The sequence below is a fragment of the Rhinolophus sinicus genome, linkage group LG15 (assembly GCF_036562045.2).
Source record: "Rhinolophus sinicus isolate RSC01 linkage group LG15, ASM3656204v1, whole genome shotgun sequence".
Lineage (NCBI taxonomy): Eukaryota > Metazoa > Chordata > Mammalia > Chiroptera > Rhinolophidae > Rhinolophus > Rhinolophus sinicus.
The window spans coordinates 19,403,036-19,427,343 of record NC_133764.1 but is presented as its reverse complement, the minus strand read 5'-3'; the positions used below and the strand labels follow the sequence as shown (position 1 = coordinate 19,427,343).

General features: G+C 33.4%; 1 protein-coding gene and 1 long non-coding RNA gene across 4 annotated transcripts in view; one reads left to right on the top strand and one right to left on the bottom strand.

Moving 5' to 3' along the window:
• Window positions 1–6,931: 6,931 nt before the first annotated feature.
• Window positions 6,932–24,308, bottom strand: part of SUZ12 (SUZ12 polycomb repressive complex 2 subunit) — a 37,546-nt gene continuing 20,169 nt past the window's right edge. For all 3 annotated transcript variants that reach the window (XM_019750705.2, XM_019750706.2, XM_074320095.1), the window contains 10 exons: window positions 23,948–24,179; window positions 22,468–22,561; window positions 18,726–18,831; window positions 15,097–15,274; window positions 13,547–13,638; window positions 13,203–13,346; window positions 12,569–12,726; window positions 11,967–12,165; window positions 11,435–11,514; window positions 6,932–9,264 (listed from right to left, as the gene is read on the bottom strand). In XM_019750705.2, the coding sequence (XP_019606264.1) occupies window positions 8,919–9,264; window positions 11,435–11,514; window positions 11,967–12,165; window positions 12,569–12,726; window positions 13,203–13,346; window positions 13,547–13,638; window positions 15,097–15,274; window positions 18,726–18,831; window positions 22,468–22,561; window positions 23,948–24,179 (1,629 nt within the window). In that variant the 3' untranslated portion in view covers window positions 6,932–8,918. The remainder of the gene's footprint in view (window positions 9,265–11,434; window positions 11,515–11,966; window positions 12,166–12,568; window positions 12,727–13,202; window positions 13,347–13,546; window positions 13,639–15,096; window positions 15,275–18,725; window positions 18,832–22,467; window positions 22,562–23,947; window positions 24,180–24,308) is intronic.
• Window positions 18,825–22,150, top strand: LOC141568914 (uncharacterized). The gene is made up of 2 exons (XR_012492220.1): window positions 18,825–20,139; window positions 20,855–22,150. It is a non-coding gene; the product is annotated as an uncharacterized LOC141568914 (long non-coding RNA).

Here is a 24,308-nt window from a genome sequence, read left to right as displayed (position 1 = left end):
TGTGTGCATTTTTTTCTTCTGTGAGACTTGATAAATCCAATTTTAATCTTTACTTTTAAGTAGAGCGAGAAAAGTGTTTCTTGTGGCTCCACTCATTTTAATTCAGATATCATTGTAACTTGTGAAGTTACTTGTACTTATATTCTGTATCTGATACCAAGCATAGTAGCTCATACATAATACGTGCACAATAAATGTTTGACTGAATGTAGATGAGTTATTTTCTCCAGAATGTCATCTCATTCCATTCATTCAGCAAATATTTATTGAACATCTTCATTTCTTATCTTTGGTAGGAGAATGGCATCTTAAATTTGTACCTATACAGCCTGCCTGTTCATAGACGTGACTTAAACCTAACTTAATTTTAGACAGGAGTGGGTTTTAATATTTTGAACTCTGAAACTAATTTAAATATATTTTTTTATATTTGATATTTTTTCCCTTGTAATATGAACTGAAAATTTTGTTAAAAGCCAAGTCATCCTGTTTAAACATAAAGGAACCTGGCATTCCAAATCTGTTTGTGTGCTTGCAGGGACAAGAGAGGCTGGGTGATGATAATGGTAATAAGAATTGATATTTATTGAGCCCCTACTATGTGCTGGGCACAATGCTAAATTTTCAAATTGTCTCATTTAATCCACATATCATACTAATGATACTGTTACTTTCTACTTTACAGATGAGAAAACTGAGGCTCAAAAGATGTATACTATGCATAATTTGTCTAAGGTCATGACTAAAAACTACTTAGGATTATAGCCCAGACCTGTTTCACTCTGGAGCCACAGCTCTTAACCATTGTGTTCCTGAAAGGAGTGGACACTAAGGGGAAAGCCCCAGATGTAGATAATAACCAACCATGGGATAAATGCTAGAAAATGCAGGAGTAGCACTGAGGAAGGAATGACTGAGTGTGCCCAAAGATCTCAGGGAGCAAAGTAGATCTTAAAAGATGAGTAGAAATTTGATAAGCTCAGAACTGGCATTTGAAGCAGAAGGGAAACAATTTGCAGTCACGATGGAAATAAGAAGACTGTTTTAGGGCATCTCCCAGTATCATGGTGGCGGCAGTGGTATGTGAGAAGGCAGTGAATGTCTCAGGGGTGCAAAGAAGTTGCATGTTTTCTAGTTTTTTTCAACTTCCAAACTGATTTCCATGGGGGCTGTACTCTTTACATTCCCTCTAGCAATGTGTTCTTTGAATCCTCCCCGTATTTGTCACTGTTTTTAACTTTAGCCTTTTTGACAAATGTGTGGTGATATCTCATTGTGGTTTTAATTTGCATTTCTCTAATGGCTAATGATGTTGAACATCTTTTTACATGTTCATTTACTATCAGTAAAGTTTTAATAGTTGTGTATTCTAGATATTAGTACATTGTTGGGATGTGGTTTGCAAATATCTTGTCTGTAGCTTGACTTTTCATCCATTACCAGACTTTTTTCCAGAGCAAAAATTTCTAATTTTGATGTTCAATTTATCAACTTTTCCTTTTATGGATCAGACTTTTGCTGTCAAGTCTAAGAACTTTTTGTTTAGCCCTAGATCCCAAAGATTTTCTCGTTTTTTTCCTACAAGTTTTTATAGTTTAACATCTTACATTTAAGTCTCTGATCCATTTTGATTTAATTTTCGTGTAAGATGTGAGACTTATGTTAAAGTTTATTTGGGAACATATCTGTTCATATAGATGTCCAGTTGCTCCAGCACCATTTGTTGCAAAGGCTATGTTTCCTCCATTGAATGTCTTTTGCACCTTTGTCAAAAATCAGTTGGGCATATTTGTATGGGTCTATTTCTGGGTTCTCTGTTCTGTTCCATTGATCTATGGATCTATCCTTCTGCCATTACCACACAGTATGATTACTGAGCTACATAATGTTTTTAAATCAGGTAGACTGATTCCTCTCTTAGTCATCATTTTCAAAATTGTTTTAGCTATTCCAGTTCCGTTGTCTTTCTATATAGATTTTAGAATAATCTTTATCTACAAAACATCTTGCTGGGATTTTGATAGAAAATTGGGTTAAACCTGTATATCAATTTGGGGAGAATTGACATCTTTATTATGTGGAGTTTTCCAATCCATTAACACAGTATATTTCTCCTACTTAGACCTTTGATTTCTTTCATCAGCATATTACAGTTTCCAGCATATAACGTCTGCACATTTTGTTACATTGGCGTGTTAGTAAGTGGTATTATATTTTTAATTTTGGTTTCCCCATGCTCATTCCTAATATATAGAATTGATCTTTGTATGTATGCTGCCAAATTGATAAACTCACTTCCCCTCCCCCACCTGAGATTTCTTCTTCGATTTTCTAGAAATGTTTAGTTTCTGAGTGTTTTTGGATCTTTTCCTGTTATCTTTATTATTGAGTTCTAGTTTGATTATATTACGTTTGGAGAACACACTCTGTGATTTCAGTTCTTTTAAATTTATGAGGTTTATGTCCCAGGATATAGGCAATCTTGGTATATGTTCTGTGAGTACTCGAAAAGACTATATTCTACTGTTAATGGGTGGAATATTTTACAAATGTAGATTAGATCCTGTGGCTTGGTGGTGGTGTAGAGTTCTACTATATCCTTTCTAATTTTGTCTAGTTGCTCTATCAATTCTTGAGAGGGAGATGTTGAAGTCTCCAATTATAATTGTAGATTTGCCTATTTCTCCTTTCTATTCTATCAGTTTTTGACTCACAGCTTTTGCAGCTTGTTTTATGAATACACACTTAGGATTTCTGTATCTTCTTGGTGGATTGTCCACTTTACCATAACGTCCCTCTCTGTCTCAGGTAATTTTTCTTGGCTCCAAAGTCTACTTTATCTGATAACCTAGCCTCTGATTGTTTGCATAATACATATTTTTCTATCCTCCTCCTTTCAACTTGTCTATATTGTTATATTTGGAGTTTCTTGTAGGCAACATATAGTTGGGTCATGGTTTTGTTAGTGTTCTTTTGTTTAATTTACTGTCAATCTGTTTTATTTGGTCGATTTAGACCATTTACATATAATGTTATTGACTATAACATAATCTTAAGTCTGCCTTTTTTTTTTCCTGTTTGTTCTCTCTGGCTTTTCTCTGCTTTCCTTTTTCTGCATTCCTGTGGGTTACCTGAATATATTTTAGAATTCCATTTTGATTTATGTATGTTTGTGAGAGTCTTTGTATAGCTTCTTTAGTAGTTCTAGGTATTTATACATATGTACATATAATACATACATATGTAATGTACATGTATACATTATGTATGTACATTTATATGTACATTATATATGTCATGTACACATATTACTTATCCATGTGTGTGCTTGTGTCTTTTCAGTGTATTGGTGTCATCATTTTACCAGTCCAAGTGACATATAGAATCCTCATCTATCTTTATTCTTCCCCCTTTTACAACATAATTTTCTTTCCATTTTCTCTACATAGATCTAGAACCACATCAGACAATGTTGTAACTTTTGCTTCAAGCGTATTTCAGAAAACTGAAGGAAAGCCTATTTTATTTACCTATATTCTGCTTCCCATATTTTTTCTTCCTTCATGATTGTCCAAGGTTGCTTTTTGTATCATTTCCTTTCTGTTTAGAGAACGTTTAGCTATTCTTTTAGGGTAAGTCTGCTGGCGAAAAATTCTCTTAGTTTTCTTTCATCTGAGAATGTCTTGATTTCCTCTTCATTCCTGAAGGTTATTTTCACTGAAGATAGGATTAAGGGTTGACAGTTCTTTTCTTTCAATGCTTGAAAAATGTCATGCTACTTCCCATGGTTTCTGATGAAAAATCTATCATTCCAATTGTTTTTCCTTATAAAGTGTCATTTTCCTCTGGTTGCTCTATAGTTTTTAGAAACTTAATGATATGTCTTTGCATGGATTTCTTTGGGGTTCTTGTTTTCCTCAGCTTTCTGGAATCTTCAGGTTTATGTCTCTTGCCAAATTTGATAAGATTACAGCCATTATTTCAATTGTTTTTTCAGTCCTGTCCTTTTTCCACTCCTTATGGGACTCTACTGATGTAACTTTTACATCTTTTGTATACTCCCACTGATTCCTGAGATTGTTTTTTTATTTTTTATTGGGAAATATTGGAGAACAGTGTGTTTTTCCAGGACCCATCAGCTCCATGTTGTTGTTTTTTTTCAATGTAGTTTTGGGGGGTGCAGCTCACTGGCCAATGTGGGCATCGAACCGGCGACCTTGGTTATGAGCACTGCGCTATTAACCACTGAGCCAACCAGCCACCCGTTTATTTTTTTGTCTGTTTTGTGTTGTTAAGATTAGGTGATTTTGTCGTATCTCACAGTTCACTGCTTCTTTCCTGTCACCTCCATTCTACTGTTGGGCCCATCTACTGTTATTTTATTGTATTTTTCAGTTCTAAAATGTCTGTTTATCTCTTTACATTTTCTATTTCTCTGCTAAGACTTTCTGTATTTGCTGAGGCTATTCATTTTCTCATGTTTCAAGTGTTCATAATTGTTCACTGAAACATTTTTATCATGGTTGCTGTGATGGTTAGTCTTCTGTGTCTATTTGACTGGCCAAAGGGTATATCCAGGTAGGTAAGCATTATTTCTGAGCGTGTCTGTGAGGGTGTTTCTGGAAGAGATTATCATTTGAATCGATGGATTGAGAAAAGCAGATCGTCCTCCCCAATGTGGGTGAGCATCATCCAATCTGTTGAGGGCCTGAATAGAACAAAAATGCAGAATGTTGAATTCATTCTCTGCTTGCTAGGCTGGAACATGGATTTCCTCCTGCCTTTGTCACTCCTAGTTCTAGACTTTATATCTGACTGGAATCTAGGCTCTCCGGCCATTGAATCATGCCACTGGCTTTCCTGGGTTCCCACCTTGCAGACAGATTGTGGGACTTATCAGCCTCCATTATCTTGTGTGTGTTCTGTTTTTCTGGAGAAAATACAGTTGTTTTAAAAGCTTTGTCAGATAATTCTAGTATCTTTTTCAGCCTAGTGTTGGCATCTGTTGTATTTCTTCAGTTTGATCTTTCTAGTTCTTGGTGTGATGATTTTCTATTGAAATGTGTGGATGTTTGTGTTGTTGAATCTGGATCTTATTTAAATCTTTTGTCAGCTGGCTTTTTGACACCACACCAGCAGAGGATTGAGGGGAGCGGCTCTGCCTCATTACTGCCACATGGAAGTAGACATGTAGCTCCCACTCAGCCTCCACTGACAGCCAAGAAGAGACTGCTTGTTGCTGTTGCTTTGGTATGGGAGTTCCGGCTCCCTATATAATCTCTACTGATACTGCATTTGGAGTGGCCCCCACTTTAGGCAATGGTGCAAGTCCTGACTCTCCACCAGGTTTTTTTTTTTTTTTTAAACAACCCCATCAGAGAGGGGGACAGGTGCCTTTTACTGCTCGTGTGGGTGAAGTCCAGTTTCTTCTGTCATCGCAGGGTACTACTGGTAGGTCCTCATCACTGTCTGGTGAGGTGAAATTCCTGTCTGCCTGCTTGGCCGGTAGGAGAAATTCCTAAAGATGGAATTGTTATGGCAAAGGTTAAGTGCATTGTGGTTTTAATAAAGTACCAGACTACTTTCTCTAGAAGTTGTATCAATTTATTTTTCCACCAGAAATGTCTTGAGTGCCCATTTCCCCATTTCTTGCCAACAGTGTTATTAGCAAACTTCCATCTTTAACAAGCTGAATCCACCTTTTTTGATCTTATTCCTTCCGTTTTCTGGTAACTTGTCTTAGGTCTTTTCTGTCTCTTCCTATCAGTCTATTATCTTGCTCAACCTTCCCATCTAGTCTCCCTGAAATTCTTCCTTTGCCTACCTCTTGCTATGGCCCCATTTTTCACATACTGCGATAAATCTCTCCAGCTCATTTTCCATTTAATAAACTCATTAAACCTGTTTTCTATCACTCAACTCCCTTGAAGTTGCCATTTTATTCGTTTTCTGTGTTACGGGATGGCTTCATCACTGATTATCAGTGCGCTTTCACTCCTTTATACTGCAACACCAACAATTACTTCTTGGGCACTACCTGGATTTTTACAATAGCATCCTAATGAGTCTCCTTATGTAAAGCTTCTCCCCTCCCAAATTCTTATGGCTGTGGCTCACCTAAAACACAAATTTGTTGGTGTCATATCTGTGCAGTAAATCTCCAAATACTTCCTACCTCCTGAAATCCAAATTTTTAGCATGGCACGTAAAGCCCTCATCATGTCACCAATTAAGACCATTAGGCAGTACTAAGGTCAGTGAGGACTTAAAGTCAAGTGCTTAAAAGAAATGCACATAGTGAACTTTGGAAAAATAGGGGCACTCAGCTCAAAGAATACACAGCAGCATGTGTACAGACAACACACTAACAGCAGTAAATAAAGCAAGAACAACTGAACTGTCAACTCTTCTGTAAAGTTTTCTCCAACTCTTCTAGAGTTAACTTCAACTACAGATCTCATGGAATGTAGTATATAATTTTATTACACATAATTACTTTATAACTATCATTTGTATCCCACTCTATCCTGAGCTTTTTTAAAGCCAAGGTAAATTCTTTCATTAAAAATGAAAAAAAAAAAAAATTCCACAACCAAAGATGGATAGCTGTTAACTAATATTGACATTCTGAATTATAAATTTAAAATATATATTACTATAAATAATATAACACACTAGTGGAAACTTATGTCACTAAAACTGAAAACAGGTTTCACCATTTTTTGTTTTTGCGGTTTTTTTTGTTTCTTTTTTTTGGCTTAAAGCAAGACATTTATTTCTCACAGTTTTGGAGGCTAGGAAGTCCTTTCTTCATTTCTTATTAGCTCTGACCGATGGTTGTACTTCTGGATCCTTACAATCCTAGACAAGCCAAAGTTTTAATGTACACATTAACAATGCATAAAATTAAAAAAAACAAATCAAAACAGAATACAGCTTTTATATTATTGAACTTTATGTACAAAATCATTTGATTTCAAATAAACATTTAATGTAAAAACAAACGTTCTTTTAAACTGAATTTTTTTTACATCTACTGTACCATTCAAATGCTTTATCATCTTACATGATTTCTTCAAAATCTCTTATCAAGGGTACATATAGAAAAGCATTTTTTTATAAATAGAAACAAAGGGATTTTTTTCAGCTTTTATTATAAGATGACATAAAAAGTTTACTCAACAGAAGTAATTTCATTACTATTTGGGGGAGGGAATCACCAACTTTTTGTGCAAACAATGCTAGCCTTCTTTTAAGCATTAAGAGCATAACTGCTTAGGAAATGACATAAGCAATAATTCTACACCTACATCTCCCCTAAAATAATCTATTTTTATTTTTTACATATGTGCACAGCTTTAGCAAATTAAAGCCCGAGAGAAATGCTCAAAATCCACTATCCCAGAGGCATGATCAGAGTTTACTATAACTCATCATTTGGAGAGCTTACCAATTAAGGAGTCTGTAATGAAGCTGCAGTTTCCCTCTTTCCTATTTTTTTTTTAACACAAAAACCAATGACTAAGAACTTAATACTGGATGACAAATCACATCCACACTATTAGTTAAATAGCCTCACAGTTAAACACATCTTAAAGACCAATCAAATCAGTATTTACATTTTATAAATTTCTGAAGACACCATTAGAAAGCTTATATATCCCTTCAATAAACAAAATAGGGAACTGCATCTGATGGTGGTGGAATGAAATTAAAAAATTAAAAATACCTGTATTTACAGCAGCATTGATCCTTTATAAATAAAGAATATGAAAATGCAATTATCTTTAAGGATAATAAAAAATTGAGGTGATGTTACTCAACCACAGTGCTTGGAGTTGGAATAAAAATCTATTGGTGCTTGTTAATGTGCCAGTAGTGAAACCACTTCCCGTTGGAGAAAATCCAACTGCAAATATGTGCATGAAACACATACAACACAGGGCAAAATTACTCAAAACGATTCAAGTCAGCTTATCTGTATTGGATATCCTAACTGTGAAATACATTACAAAGACATCCTTGCAAACAAAAAGAAGTTATAACATTTTCTAGTTCATTTTTATAGAACATTTCTTCCCTTGAAAAGTGGCATCTTAAAAATCTCCAACTTGTCCTCCCCTTGGTTTACAATCCTAATGAAAAGATGTGGACAGCTTAATTTTCCATGTGCTTTCCTAAATGGGGGGGGGGGGGACCAAAACAGCAAAACGTTCAAGTTTAAAAACACATACTGGGTGAGCAATGCACTAAAATTATCCACATAAAAACATGGTAAGTAACTTTATAAACCAACGTGACATTTCACTGTTGAATGTGAAAAATTAACATCTTCTCAAACAGGCCTAAGATGAAGAAGTGCTACTTTAAAATTGTAAAATGAACTTATGCAATGCAAAATCTCTTATGTGTTGTAATTTTTCACTTCCAATTGATAAATGATTTCAAAATCAAGGATCAAGGTTTTGACTGCAAATAGTAATGCAACATAATTTCAGAAAAATCTTCAATTTTTAAAAAAGCGAATCACATTCCAATTTTCCCTCCCCAAGAAAATGTCTCACAATTACAAAGTAGAAAAACAGCCAGTCACAAATGCAAAAAACATTATAATATATGAAATAATTTCAAGATTAATTTAATATATTTCATAAGACAATTGTTGAAGTTAAAAATACTTTCTTTGAAGTATTGCTTTTCATGCTCAAACAAAGAGAATGTTTTAATGACATCAATAAAACTGACATACATGTAACGCTGCATAATGAAGTAGAACCCTGATACATATTATCCTTGTTGAAATCATTTAGTTCATCTAACCAGTGCCTGTTTGAAACCTACGATTAAAACACAAAAAGAAAACTGAACTCCCTAGAATGCAATTTCAGTGTTTGTCCATAAAATGGGTTTAGGCCTTTTCAGAGTTTTTGTTTCTTGCTCTGTTTTGAAACCCCTGAGACACCATCTGTTTCCAAAGCTTTCTCTTTTGAGTTAATTTCACTAAATCCATTTGCTGTCCCATTTTGTTCTTCAGTGATTTCTTCATTTGCAGGGGAAGCAGATTCTCCTTTTTCTAATTTTTGCTGCATTTCACGGAGCTTGGTGACAGCTTTATCTATTGACATTATACTAATAAGATTAAAGTCATGCATGCTGACTAGATGAAGCATGAAGTTTCGACATAAATTCTTCTTAATTATTTTCTGTCCATAGTTTTCTACAAACAGCATACAGGCATGATTCATTTGATTGTCAGCAATAAACCTATTTAATAAAAACAACACAAAACATCAATAGCGACACAACGCATTTTTGTCAAATGCAACAGTAATAACCATTATAAAACAATAAGACTATATCCAAATCTAGTAAATGATGATTTAGCAAGTAGTAAAACTATAGTGAATCTGAGATTCTATCACCTGAATGATCTTACCACTTAAAAAATTTGAAGAGATTTAATTTAACCAGAGTTTAAATAGACGTCATCTGTTTTTCCTAATGAAATTACAAATGGCAGTATTAAAAGTATATTTTCTCTTGTCAGCACCAGTAAAGGGGGTAGTGTGTATATAGAGTTAATGAAAGCATTAATTCTATATACACACTACCCCCTTTACTCTCTCCCTTGATCTTGACAGACTTTCCTAATTCAGAAGCAGTGTTTCTCTGTATTTTTAGTTCATGGTAAAGCTCTGAAAAAAATGAACACATCACAACAAATGTGGTACAGTATGGTTGTGTTAGCACAAAGTCAATAGGGTGTATATACAATGAATAAACTGAGAGAACCAAATAGGAGAATGGCTGCTCAGTTACCCACTAGCGCAGAGTCCAACAGAGTCCATAAGACCTGCTTGCAGGTTTTTAAAAATCCGAATAGTTTACCCAACTACCTGCCATTTTATAATGCCAGTATACAATGAATCCCAATAGTTGTTGTGCTAACAGTTTTAGATCAAGGAGTTAAAATGGAACTCAATAAAGTAATTTAAAATTCTATCTTGAAACTGGCACATCAGGACAAAAGGAAAAACAGATTTAATGTAAGCCTTCACATATATACTTTTACAAATAACTTGAGTTCCCCTAGATCGGGGACCAGACAAAGCCTTTATATTTTCTATAAAAGGATAGATAGTAAATATTTAAGGCTGTGCAAGTCGTATGTAATCTCTATCATTTTTAAAAATTTTTCAATTACATCCAGTATCATATTAGTTTCAGATGTACAGCATATATTAGACATTTATATACTTTATGAAGTGATCACCACCATTTTAAGTCTAGTACCCTCCCGACACTATACATAGTTATTACAATATCATTGACTATATTCCTTATGCTGTACTTTATATCCCTGTTACTGTTTTTATAACTTGCAATTTGTATATCTTATTCCCTCCCTCTTTTTCACCTATTCCCCCAAACCCCTCTCCCATCTGGCAACCATCAAAATGTTCTCTGTATCTACTGAGTTTTTATGTTATTTTTTTTTAGATTCCATATATAAGAGAAATTGTATGGCATCTGTCTTTTTTACAACTCACTAAAAGTGTGAAGACTATTCTTAGCTCAAGGCAGTATACAAAAAAATGGGCCATACACCCAGACATCTGAACTAGAACTTACGTATCAACAACTCTTCACTCCCCAAGAGTAAAGAAACAGAAGTGCTTCCTCCTTCCCATTTATCTCACTTATCGAAAAATAAAGAAACTTTGAATGCTTGTGCTAAAAATGAAAAAACTTTGGATGCCTTCAATGAGGATTTAATAATGAGAAGAAAAATATGTGTATTGACAAGTAAATAGTTCACACAGGGAAGGAGGCAGATCTGCAGGCAAAACAATGCTTTGGAATATATTCTTAACCACAAAGGTACAAGAAATAGGATTGTTCTACCCTGCCCTCTCTGGAATGGTAATAAGACATCAGAAAAGCTACTTATATTTTATTTTGAATAATTAAGCAATATTTTAAAAATTGTGGTAATAACTGTGATAAGCAATTTTCAGGATTTCCAGGAATGTAGCACATGGCATATTATTTTTGTATTCCCTGGCAATAAAAAGAATGAAAATTGGGTCATTGAAACGAAAAGAAACACATTAAAAATAAAAACCTGTTAGAGCTAGCACCTTCCTTATACATTCTTTGAGCATCACCATTTTTCTTTATGCAATTATAATAATTTGGATTAGGATAAGATTTCAGACGTGTTATATCTAAATTAACGGAATTTTATATGAAATGCTTTATTTTTATTTATTTATTTTTATTTCATGTCTTTTAATAACCCATATACAATTACTTGTCTTCTGGTTTGTTGAAGCAATAGGTCATAAGAAATTCTAAGAAAGGTAGATTTGTAGAATTTGAAGCAGCAAAGACTATAAAGGAAATACAATGTTTAAATTTAGAAATACCCTACCCATGCTTCATGACATGGAGATTCCATAGTTTCATCACTTCTTTCTCTCCTTCATTAACATCAGAAAATTCCTCAATTTGCTACAAGAAAAAAGAAAAAATACCGATTAAGTGCAGAATAAATATAACTGGCATTTCTAAGAAAAAATTGTGAGACTGTCAAAAAAGAATTTTTTGTAACTAAAAATACAACTTTTATACAGCAAAGTGGAAATGTTTCTTAAACAACTTCTATTTAAGCAGTAATTTTAAAAAAGGAATTCCTAAGTTATGAAATAGTTACCTATAAATAAAATAAAAGAAGAAAAATACTATGAAGTCTTAAGAAGAAACTGCATTTTCTTTACTTGGTAACTGTTTAAATGACACAACTATAAAAATTACGGATTCCTGAATTCCTTAATTTAGAAAAACGTCCTTTAAGTCAGAAGTTTAATTTATATTAAACAATTAATAGTTTTCAAACAATTATTTCATCAAAAAATTCTAAAATCATTGTCGATGATGATGATGATGATGATGATGATAATTACTGTAATTGTTTTTTCTCTTAGCCATTCAGGATCTTTTTCATCTTCACTGTCTACTTCCATTTCTTGTGGACGGAGAGGTAAACAGGTATCACTATGGAAATATAGACGATTGTGTCCACTACTGTATGTTCGTTGCTGTTCCACTTCTCCATCTTCAGATTCAAGAAATTCAGACATGCTTGCCTTTGTTCGTTTTGGCCTAATGAAAAGAAATGTTGATGTAATATTATTAAGTAACAGGGATAGCGTTCCTTGTATTTCACACCACCCAAATAGATTACATTCCTTTCGCAGGGGTTTCTACCTAGGTGCACACAGAAACCTCCACCAGAATTCTTTAATGCCCCTAACCCCTGCAGCACTAATGGCATTAACATTTAGAATTCAAGAAAAAGCTGTGAGGAGGAAGTGAGAAAACCCAACAGAAACAGGAGCTGGGGAGGGTTATACAGCAGAACACCTCCCCAGAAGCTTAGCTAATACTGAAATAATTAATGACTCCCACCTAAAGAGTGTCTTTTGTCTGGTTCCCCTTGGTTCCTCCAACATTATTAATAAAAATCAGAGAAAAAACTTTTGTTGTATATGATCTTTTTACCTACCTGCACACAAGAATGTGTGTGATAGGCGTTCTCTTCACTGGTCCATTGCGACTAAAAGCAAATCCAGGTTGGCGATGAATATCCTGAGGATTTCCTGCATAGGAGCCATCATAACACTCATTGATAGAAACATCTATCCTAGCACCTTTTGGATGATACTGTAACAAAAATGGCAAGGTGTTTAGGAAAAGAAAATATTAATTATTCTACCCTAAATACCTAGCCCTCATTTTTAATTAATTTAAAAAGTACTATGGGTTCTTAATGTTTTGAAAACTAAAATAAGCCAGGCATACCAGCATGGTGAACAGGAAGTCAGAGAACCTGAGTCAAAAAGACCTGTGTTAAAATCCTGGCTATGTCATTTATCGGCTTGGTAACTTTTTACAAATTATTTCTTGTCTGAGCAAGGATCAGGAAATTACCACTTAACTCAAAGAACTGGTGTGGATTACGTGAGTCAATATAGGTGCACTATGCAAATGTGTAAACTCTGAATCATTTGTTGTAATTCATGCATAGAGCAATCCATCATGCAGAAATTTTGGTATTTTGTACAAAGTACAATTTTTGAAAGTCAGATTGTCTTACATATGATATATTATTGGTAAGAAAAAAATGAAAAATAACTTACAACATAATTGAAGATAAATCTGCTATGGCAGAGTTTAAGATGCTTGAGTAAACTATAAAGTTTGCGGCAGTTCAGAGTGCACCAAGGGCAATGTAGGTCATCTCTTGCTTCAGTTTGTTGTCTTGTATTGTTGTTATAAAGGAACTTTAAAACAAAAAAAAAGCAAATCTCCAACTTACACATCTCAAAATATTTTGTTTCAAAATCGCCTTTAAAAAGTTAAAACAATTTAAAAGAAAAATCAAATTAGAGACATTTATTTAAAATCCAAAATATTTCAGATGTAACATGCAAAACAAAGGCATTTCATGATTACTTAAAAAAGAAGGATCAGCTATGTTTACCTGATAAAATATTCTTAATTTTTGTCGGTTTTCATTGGTAGTATCTTTTTCTTTTCTTGTTTGTAGATCTGTAGTCAATGATTCTTTTACAGCTGAAAATATATACTTTTATATTTAATACAAATTGCCTCTAACTAGTGATATAATATTATCTTGTGGAAATAATTAAACATTAAGTTTCACAGAATTCTACCTGTGTATTTAACACAATTTTTGTTCTCAGCCTCAAGGTAACAAAACGTAACAATCACCTTAATCAGCACACCCATTATCAGATAGTAATGATCTTTATTGGAAGGAGCCATACTTCTTAAAAAAACACCTCTTATGTCTAAATCATTATAAAAGTAACCTCAGGTATGTAGTCACTGTAATGTTTTTAACCACTTTGAGGTCATAGTGTGGTTTTGATTGGTCTTTATATTCCTAGGGCAAAGCAGTGAGCAGACATCCACTAAATGTTGGTTTAACAAGTATTAAATAAAAAATGATTATATTAATATTCCAAACCCACAAGATAATCAGCATTAAAATAATTTTGACATAGTTCTTTAGATTTAAAATTTTTTTATTTTCCCTAACATAAGTATTTCATACGTACACTTTCATATAAAACTTTTTTCTGTTTCTTTTAAATTCTTTTACCGACTTGACTGGCTGCAGAGTATTTTGAGACGTGTTTAGACCACAATTTACTTAGGAAATCTTTTTTCTGACACAGGCCATTTGTTATATCTTTTTAATCTGATGCTTATAATGACGTGCACACAATAAATGGACATGAGTGGTCAATGTCAATGACAGCTGTTGTAAGCCTTTTGCCTTCTTTAAACAAACTTAAGATAAAAACACATGGATACTCTTAGGTCAAAGATATTGTTCCTCTCAGGCAGATACAAAATGACAGACCACTGCAACCTGGACCTTAGGCTCAGCAGAGCTAACCCCATTTGTAAATGTTTTTCCTCTTAAATTACTGCAAAATTTAATCTGGTAAAATTCAGGTTATGATGAGCCTCTTTGAGTCCTAAAATTATAAAAACAACTTTGAAATACTGAATTCAGTTCTACAAATATAAACACATACAAAGTTTTACATGAATCATAAAAAGCATACAATCCCAAAGCCCTATAAAGCTGCAATTCCAAAATCTAAAAAGCACTGAAAACCAATCGTTTTCTCATAAGTCTGAGGCAAATTTATTTAGTGGAAAAACTTGTCCTTAATTGACATAAGGCTATCTACAGACCTCATTTGGAGGTCATATAATATGTGGCAAATATATCATGTTTCTAAAAAAAAAAAAAAAAAATTCCCAGGTACATCTAACACAAAGATTTTGCATAAAGGACTGTTGATCTGTAACTTTAACACAAAAGTTTACATTTAATATAGGAGCACCCTAACTTACTATGGCTCATAATTTCTCTCTCTACTAAGTCAAATAATACTTCCCAAAGAATAATTATGGCACAAAAGACAAATAAATTAATCCAAAGCCTAAGTCCTAACTCTGCAAAGCATTATTTTGACAGTAATGTTTTCTTACCAATAGTTTGAGTAGGTTTAACTGAACCAGGCTTGTTTTCTTGATGGAGACTCTCTGAATTTCTAGTGGCAAGAGGCTTGGCAATAGGAGCTGTAGATTTATCATTGGTCTCTCCTGTCCAACGAAGAGTGAATTGCAACGTAGGTCCCTGAGAAAATGTTTCAAATGGAGGCAGCCTCTAAAAAAAAAAAGAAAAAGACGAGTGAAGACTCCACATAATGAACTGAATTTGTATAAAAACAAAAAAATAGTATTTATTATAAGTTAATGTCGATTTGATTTAAATCAACAGATTTTTTTCCTTGGAAACCTAAAATGCCTACAGAGATGGCCAGGCAAGTGAATGTATGGCACAGTAGAGACGCAGTACTGGAGAACCCACGTTGTCTAAAAAAGGCAATAACTTATCAGTAATAGCTGAATTGTTGCCATGTGCAAACATTAGCCCAGCACAGATTTTTAGATTTTTCGAAAGTCAGAAATTCAAGTTCTAATGGGAAAACGTGCCTTTTTTATATGTTGATAATCAATTTAAATGTCTTTAAAAACAAAAATTGTAGTATCCAAAGCCTCCCAGTTTGCAAACACTTAGATGACCAACTAATTTCTTTTTCCAAATTGAACAATCACAGCAATTAGTTAATTTTTCTTGACTTCTCTTAGCTTTACTGATGACTACCCTGCTTCCCTTTCTTTGGGTTTTGGAACACTGAACTATTTTGGCTTTCCTCCACTTCTAATCACTTATAAGACTACTTCCTCTTCTCTTGGTCTCCTTAATTCCTAGCTAACATTTAGCCATATGTCCCTATCTCTTGCCCATCTTCAAGGATTTACCTACCATGTTTCCCCAAAAATAAGACCTAGCCGGACCATTAGCTCTAATGCGTCTTTTGGAGCAAAAATTAATATAAAACCAGTTATCATATATTATATAAGACCCAGTCTTATATTAAAGTAAATAATAATATTAAAAAAACATTTTTGCTCCAAAAGACCCATTAGAGCTGATGGTTCGGTTAGGTCTTATTTTCGGGGAAACACGGTATTACTAGGCTGATGATCCCAAATGGATTCTCCATTCTTTATACTTAAGCTCTAAACCCAAGTATCTCCAACCACCTCTGGGACATTGCCGCTTAGATGGTATCGATGTCACCTTAAACTGTTAGGATGTGAACTTTTCTTTCCTTCCTAGGTACAATTAATTTTGTTCCTAGCCATTATCAATCTACTAGCAACCCTAAGCTAAAAATTTTATAATTACATTTGACCACTATTTCTCTCGTTTCTCTTACACAATCCCTAAGTACAGATCCTTACTACTACCTTATTACTGCAGTTATCTCAGCTCTCTTCCTGCTTCTAATTTGTAGTTTTCAATCCATATGAGACCAAATAGTCTTCTCAAAGACTACTTTCATGCTATTCCCTTTTACAGAAACTTTCAATGGGCTCCTATTTATTTTACTGCTATACAAGCCTAAACTCCTTCTACATCTTTATTACATATAATCCTCTTAAAACTCTAATTTTAGACTGGAGTGAGGTAAAAATATAAACTGCTTTTGACACAGTAAGTCCATATCTAGGAATTTCTCTTATAAAAATATTTGCAATGCACAAAGATATATGTGCAAGTTATTTTTTACATTTTTGAAAATGTAAAAAAATTAAAATAATGGCGTTATCTATCCAAGTAGCACTGGGTTAGTAAATTATGGGACATATATTTAAAAGAACCACCACAGAACTTTAAAAGAGAAGCAAATCTATATGATCTGACTTAAAAGGATGTCCATTTCACATTGCCTTGAACAATTTCTTGGGAAAAACCAACAACTCACATATATGTATGTATGTATGTATGTATATCTTTAATATATATGTATCTTTATTTTCTCATGGATAAACCCAACAAACTTTGAGTAAGAAATTAAAACATAAAGATAAGTTCCTGCAAAAAATTCAAATATTGCAGCTAAGTATACAGAACTGAAATCCCATCACCTCTAAGTAACCACTATTATCATCATTTATTTTAGAAAATGTGGGAGTATATATACTATTATATAAAAATTAAATATCATGGAAATGTTCCTGTGAAAATATTTTCCTTTTTAATGGCTTTTTAGATTTAAGGTGTTTCTAATTTTTCATCATTTAAAAATTCTTGACAAAACCTGTTATCTACATCCTTTCAGTTATCAGTTACTATCCTGTGACAAAACTGTAGAAATGTAATTGTTAATGACTATATACACAATTTAAATTTTTACTCATATTGCCAGTGTGCTCTCTAGTAAGGTTGTACCAACTTATTCTTATATTACAGCATTGAGATTACACGTATGTGTCCTCACATATCCGACTATAAACTGTTAATCTTTTCAACTGTTGTCAAACTAGTAGTCAAAAGTATTATCTCTGATTTTGTTTGCACGTCTTTGAATACTAATACGGGTGAGTATCTTTTTAAAAGCCTGCTGGCTGGCCATCTATATTTGTTGCTTTAAGAACTGCCCAATTTTCCTTTATCCATTTTTCTAATTAGATTGCTTATCTTTTTCTGTTTTATAAAACTGTTTAATAATAGTAGCCTTTTGTAGGTTACAAATATTTTCCCCAGTCTATCATTTGTTTATAAATTTAGATTTTAGCAGTATAGAAACTATTCACTTTATTCATTTTTATTTTATGCTTTCTAGCCGTTCTATCATACTTGGCTTTTCTCATAACAAGATTATATTAATACCTACTTTTTTTCTGAAGTTATATATTGTTAATTTTTACGTTTATATTTATGAGCCTTCTGAAATTTGTTAGATCTAAGTTTATTTCCAGATGGCTAGAGACCAGTTCTGTCACAATTAATGAACAGTCATTCTTTCTTTCCTACACAGATCTAACACCTATTTTACCATGACTCAATTCCAAATGTACATGAAACTATTTCCAGGCTATGCGTCAGTGATATGCTTGTCTATTCCTATGCTTATACCATGTAATTTCTCTCCATAATTTTCCTTAGTATTATTACATATTGTTCTAGGTTAACGAGACTAATTTTAAGGCTTAAAAAAATCCTTTAGGACCTAATATATGTAGAAATAAATGATGTTATTCTGTTGAGTCTGCCTACTCAAGAAATGTATGTATGCCTTATTTGTTAAGTCTCTTAGAAGAGTTATTTTAAAATGTGCTTCACGTAAGTTCTGTAGATTTCTTGATAAATTATTAGTCATCATATGTTATCTGCTGTTACTACGAATGGGATTTAAAATAGCAGTTAACATTTATTGAGCACTTATTTTATGCCAGGCACACTGCTAAACATATTTCATGTAAGCCATCAATTCTATGCCTCGTTTTATAGATGAGAAAACCGAGACACAAAGTTTGAGTAACTTGCCAGATGCCACATAGCTAGGAGTGGAGATCTGAACCTGGTCTGGCTCCAAGGACGATGCCTTCCATTACTCTGACCAGATAAATTTACTTGTGTTTTTCAAAGTATAAAAACAAAGGACTCTTTGCTTTCAACATGAATTTGCATTTGAGGAAGAAAACATCAATGAAAAATGGGAGTTCATAACTATAATGTGCTCAGCCTTCTAAGCAGTCCATACCTTCCCATCAAGAATAGTCTCCCATGTTGCTCTTTTCTTGCTTATTGGACATTCTTCCATTTCCTGCATGGCTACTTCATACTCCCCATCTAAAAGCTGTAAGCGCCTGTTAGACAAACACACACACTTTAAAGTAACCTATATATTATAAGTACACAAATTCTACATTTTTAGATTTATACTAAAAAGCATTTATTAAATTTATAAACTAGCTTATATACCCGACAAAATTTTAAAATATACCTACACTCCATTCTTGACAAAAGCAATTTTAATGATTTGCACTAATAACTATTATTACTAGAAAATTATTTCATTAATGTAGCTACTCAGATATAACTTTAAACATTTGAAGTATAATATACCTAAGGTCTCAAAACTTAGTAAGTTTTAAACATTAAGTATAAAGCATGTGTGCAGGCTTTATAACTTAAAAATTGTGTTAAAAACAGTGTTCCAATACTTGCCTTATGGGACCAGTAAGAATTATGCCTTTGTTATTTTTAACTATTGTGAATATTTGAACTAGAATTCTTTACTTTTATACTTGACCAGTAATCTAATTTATAATTGTAATGAAGACTATAAGATTCTGGGGGCACCTGGCACATATAGGTGCTCAATAAACATTTCATGGATGAATGAATGAATACAAGTTCAATCAAAGAATCAAATTATACCCATACCCGCAGTAGTTTTAATATGTACGTACATATATGTGTACGCTTATATACTTTTTTCCATACTTTTAAACACTGGTAACACTACTACCCTAAACACCATTCTTCAACCATGCTCAATAATTAATTGTATATAGCAGGAATTTGGCTTCTCTTCATCAATTGTTAGGTGATAATAGTTAACATTTATTGAGTGCTTACAATGTGCCAGGCACTATTTTAAAGATATGCACAGTTCATTTAATCTTCCCAATAGCTCTATGAAGGAGATGCTATTACTCCATTTTTTCAGAAGTGAAAAATGAGGCACAAAGAGGTTAAGTAACTTGCCTTAAGATGACACAGTAAGTAACCAGAGCTAGCAACTGAATCCAGGTAGTCTGTTTCCAAAGACAGGCTCTTAACACCAAATGATTTTGAGACTGAAGTATTTTTGTCTTTATGCTGTTAACTGCATTTATTCTACTTCAATGATATATTAGCAAAGCTATTCAACTTTATATTTCAAAAGGCTAATTTTATTGTATTTGAATAGGTAATACATTCATATACTTCTAAATTGAAAAGGAGCTTCCCTCATGCATTTACATGGCTACATAATGCTCTATTTTATGATTGTACATTTGACAGGTTCAATCCAATTTACTCTACTACCTGTAATGTATGAGGAAGCTCTTTTTCTTCACAGCCTCGTCAGTAGTGCTTCATCAAGTTTTTTGATCTATGCTAAATTGGTAAGTGAAAAAAATGGCATCTCAGTGTACTTTTATATTCAGATATCTTACCTGTGAATTGTTTAAGAACCCTGTTTTTTTTTGGTTTTGTAAACATTTTTATTATATCTCTCGCTCATCAACTGGGCTGAGGTGTTTCTCTTTTCACTTAGTATGATCTTTTCATATTAGAGAAACGAGATTATCTATCTATACTATAAATTTAAATTATTTTTCCCAACTTGTCATTTTTATTTTGACTTGGTTTATGATGGGTTTTATTTTTTGTTTTCAGAAGTAGTGTTTTATTTTGCTCAATTTTCCACACTTTTTCTATCTGGCTTTTGAATTTGGTTATTGTTTAAGGAGACTTTAATTTCTCTGAGATTATAAAAAGAATTTTTACATGTCTAAATCCCCAGACCTTGGCTTGCAAATAACTTTTCCTCTACTAAAAGGAACCAAGACTCCCTGAAGAAATGGCCAATTCCAGGGCAGAGGTAGGAAACGGAGAATGTAAGCCTGGAATATTTTACAATACCAGAAAAAAAATAAATACTGAACATAAGTCAAAAAGACACAGGAGCCTGCTTACAGGGGCTCCTCCTGACCAAATTTGGGACAATTTGAGCAGTACAATTAATAATCACATGAACAGATTAAACCAGGCTGACTAAAAATGGAACTCATTAATCTATACTGATTTCTTTTTTTTAAAGAATGCTCTTCTTTACAGGAAACTGCCAATATATGTGGAAGAAATGATAGAAAGTAACCAACTGACAGCTGACATAGGAATAATTTATTCAAGCAAGAATCATCAATGGATACTCAACTACTGGATAAAAGGCTGCTGGGGGGAAAAGGACATTTACCCAGTTTCATGTATTACCACAGAAATTACACATTAATTAATTAAAGGGAAAAAGTAGTGTTACATGGAGAAATATGGTGAATACCACCTTAACCAAGGGATCAAACCTAATATTGTGTTTGTGATGTACACAAAGAACACGTCACCATGTGATGTTCCTGCCCAAAACGTTTAACCTGATCTATTCCTTAAGGAACCAACCACAAAAGTCCGAATTGAGAGACATTCTGCAGAACTACAGGCCTATACTTTTGAAGGAGACTGAACAGATATGGCAACTGACAAGTAGCTACAGATCAGTCCACAAATGGGGGAAAGGGAAAACAGCTTTAGGACATTATTGGGGTCATTTGGGGAGACAGTATTGTATTTGTTATATTATGTTAAATTTCCTTTATATGGTAAGTATACTGTGATTACACAAGGAAATGTTCTTGTTCTTAGGAGCTACACCTTGAAGTGTTTAGGAGAAATGAAGTAGAGTGTCACAATCTAACTTTTAAATGGTTCATCACAAAAACAAAATACACACTCACAAATAAAGTAAATGTGCTAAAATATTAACTACTGATGAATCTAAGTGAAAGGTATGTGGCTATTATTTACCTATATTGTTCTTTCAATAGGTTAGGAAATTTTCAAAAGAAGTTGGGGGAAAATTATCCCATGGTATTTTTCTTGGTACTTTTTATCATTAAATAAAAAGCAGCATTTTACATGTACAAAGAATATGTTAATATATACTTTTCTTGGCTCTTTCTCCTATACCGGACAGTGAAGTGTGTTAACCAACAGCGAGCAGCCTGGGACAAGAAATCGTAGCATGTTACAGATTTCACCTCACTTGCTGACAAAAAGAATGCTGCATTTGCTTCCTGGAGCATCTTTTACTTGCACTAAGATGTTTCACTCCCAAAGGAAAACTGCCAAGATTATGAATCCAAGTGTTCTTTGCTACCCTGGGCCAAACACACACAGCCATACAATAATGATTACACACAATTTTCTTCCTTATTTTTTGTAAATACATAATAATCTCAAGATTTGCACAGGGCCCACTTCATTCAGGTCTCTGCTCAAATATCACCATCTCAGAGGTTTTCCTCTATAAAACCGTTTATTCTCTTTTTCTTCACAGCACTCACCACTAAGTGACAACAGTTGATATAATTGGAGTGGAAGTGTTTCCTCCACGAAGGCAGGGATTTTCTTGCCTTCTTACTGCCTACAACAGTGTCCGACAGACAGTAGCCACTCAGAAAATACTTGCTGAATAAACAATCTTAACCGAGCCATTCAAATACTTCCTCATCTATGTTTATTGTTTTCTATGTGCTAAAGAGAAAAAACTCTAATGTTTTTTCAGTCATTAGAATAAAGAGAAACCAGGAAATAGTATCACCACTATATTCTGCTTCAGAATAAAATCCTATCTATCTAAAATATTATGGGAGCCTTAGTTGTCCCAACATTACCTGTTTTTATCAAATACTGTCATTTGTGCAACAAATGTCTTTTCCCCATCTTCTCGATTTCGTTTTCTTCTAGCTGGAAGTTCTTCATTGACATCTGAATTTGACAAACATTTCTCATGAATCAAATATTCAAGCAAAAATGTTATATTTATGATATATGGTCACTTAACATATTACATTTATCCCAAATGACGTAAAAATTACACTTAAATTGCAATATACTATCCAGACTTACACTCTTCAATTTTGTTTTTACAATATGTATTTATGTCCTCCTTACTTTTTGACATTCATTGACATTAACCCCACATTTGTGTAAATGTTATTTTTTGTTCAGAACGTTCCTCCTCATTCATGGCTACTATTCAAGAACTTTAAAGATTATTTCTTCCAAGGTGCTTCTCCACTGAATTTCACATTTACCTCTATTATGTGACTCCTCCTTTTGCTGCAAATATGATGGACCCTTGAGCAACACAGGTTTTAAGTACATAGGTCCAGTTACGACAACCCCATGCAGTTCAAACCTGTGTTTTTCAAGGATCAACTGTACTTATTTTATGTCTATCTCCATACTCTAGGTTTTGAGTCTTTGGAGGATAGAACTGGATGTTTTAATCATCTTTGTATCCCCAGCATCTGTATGTTGGTTAATTACCTCAAAGGTAGATTCAGAACTATTGGGATAGATAGGTGACAACCAAGTGTAATAAAATATTAATTGTACAATCTAAGTGGTGAGGACATAGTTGTTCACTATAAAATTCTTTTGACTGTTCTGTATGTCTGAAATTTTCCACAATAAAATGCTGGGGGTTAGGTGAATTTATCATCTATTGAGAGACTAATTTCACATACCAACCAGTCTTTTCTATCCAGTGTTCAATTTATTTTTTTACTACATGAAATATGTTTCATCATGTACTAATAAGAACTTTACAAATTAAATACCTAGTACAGCACAATAGTCCATAGTCTAAGAGCCTGGGCAATCTACCATAAAATTATCTCATTAGACTATCAGAGATTTGCAAATAAAGGCTATGCTATTAGAACACATGCAATTTCTTTCCAGTTCTGCTCCATTTTCCTCCTTGGAATGGGAGTCTTAAATAAATTATTAAAATAACTCAAAAAGAGGGGTGCCAGTAGGCTCAGTTGGTTAGAGCGCAGTGCTCATAACACCAAGGTCACCGGTTCGATTCCCACAAGGGCTAGTGAGCTGCACCCTCCACAATTAGATTGAAAAAACAAACAAACAATGACTTGACTTGGAGCTGATGGGTCCTGGAAAAGCACATTCCCCAATTTAAAAAAAAAAAATTAAACACAGTAAAATTAAAAAAAAAACACAAAACTCTAAAAGAAATAACTTAGTACAAAATTATGACTATATGACAATATACTGGTTCAGTCTCTTTCACTGACCACCTTAATCTCCAATGACAAAATCTAGTAAAATTATTAAAATAAAAATTACCAATATTTTCATTGGTTTCTCCATTAATCATTCCATTAAACTCTCTTCTTCCCGGACGAGTCACTCTAAATAGCAATGAGTAAGACTTCACCATATGGCTGTTACTAGGTTCAAATTCATTACTGGAAACTGCAAGGGATGGGAAATTTCCAGGTTTTGTTTGATTGAGGTCAGGATTCAAAGGCACCTGCTTTTTACCTGTAGGAACTTGCCTTATTGGACAACTTACATCCTGTAAAAGTAAAGATTATTAAATTATATTTATTTAGACATATGAAGTAAGAATTACAATAAAATTTGTAATCACAGCTATAGAAAACGTGGCATAGGCACAGCTATAAGAAACAAATAGCACACTAAA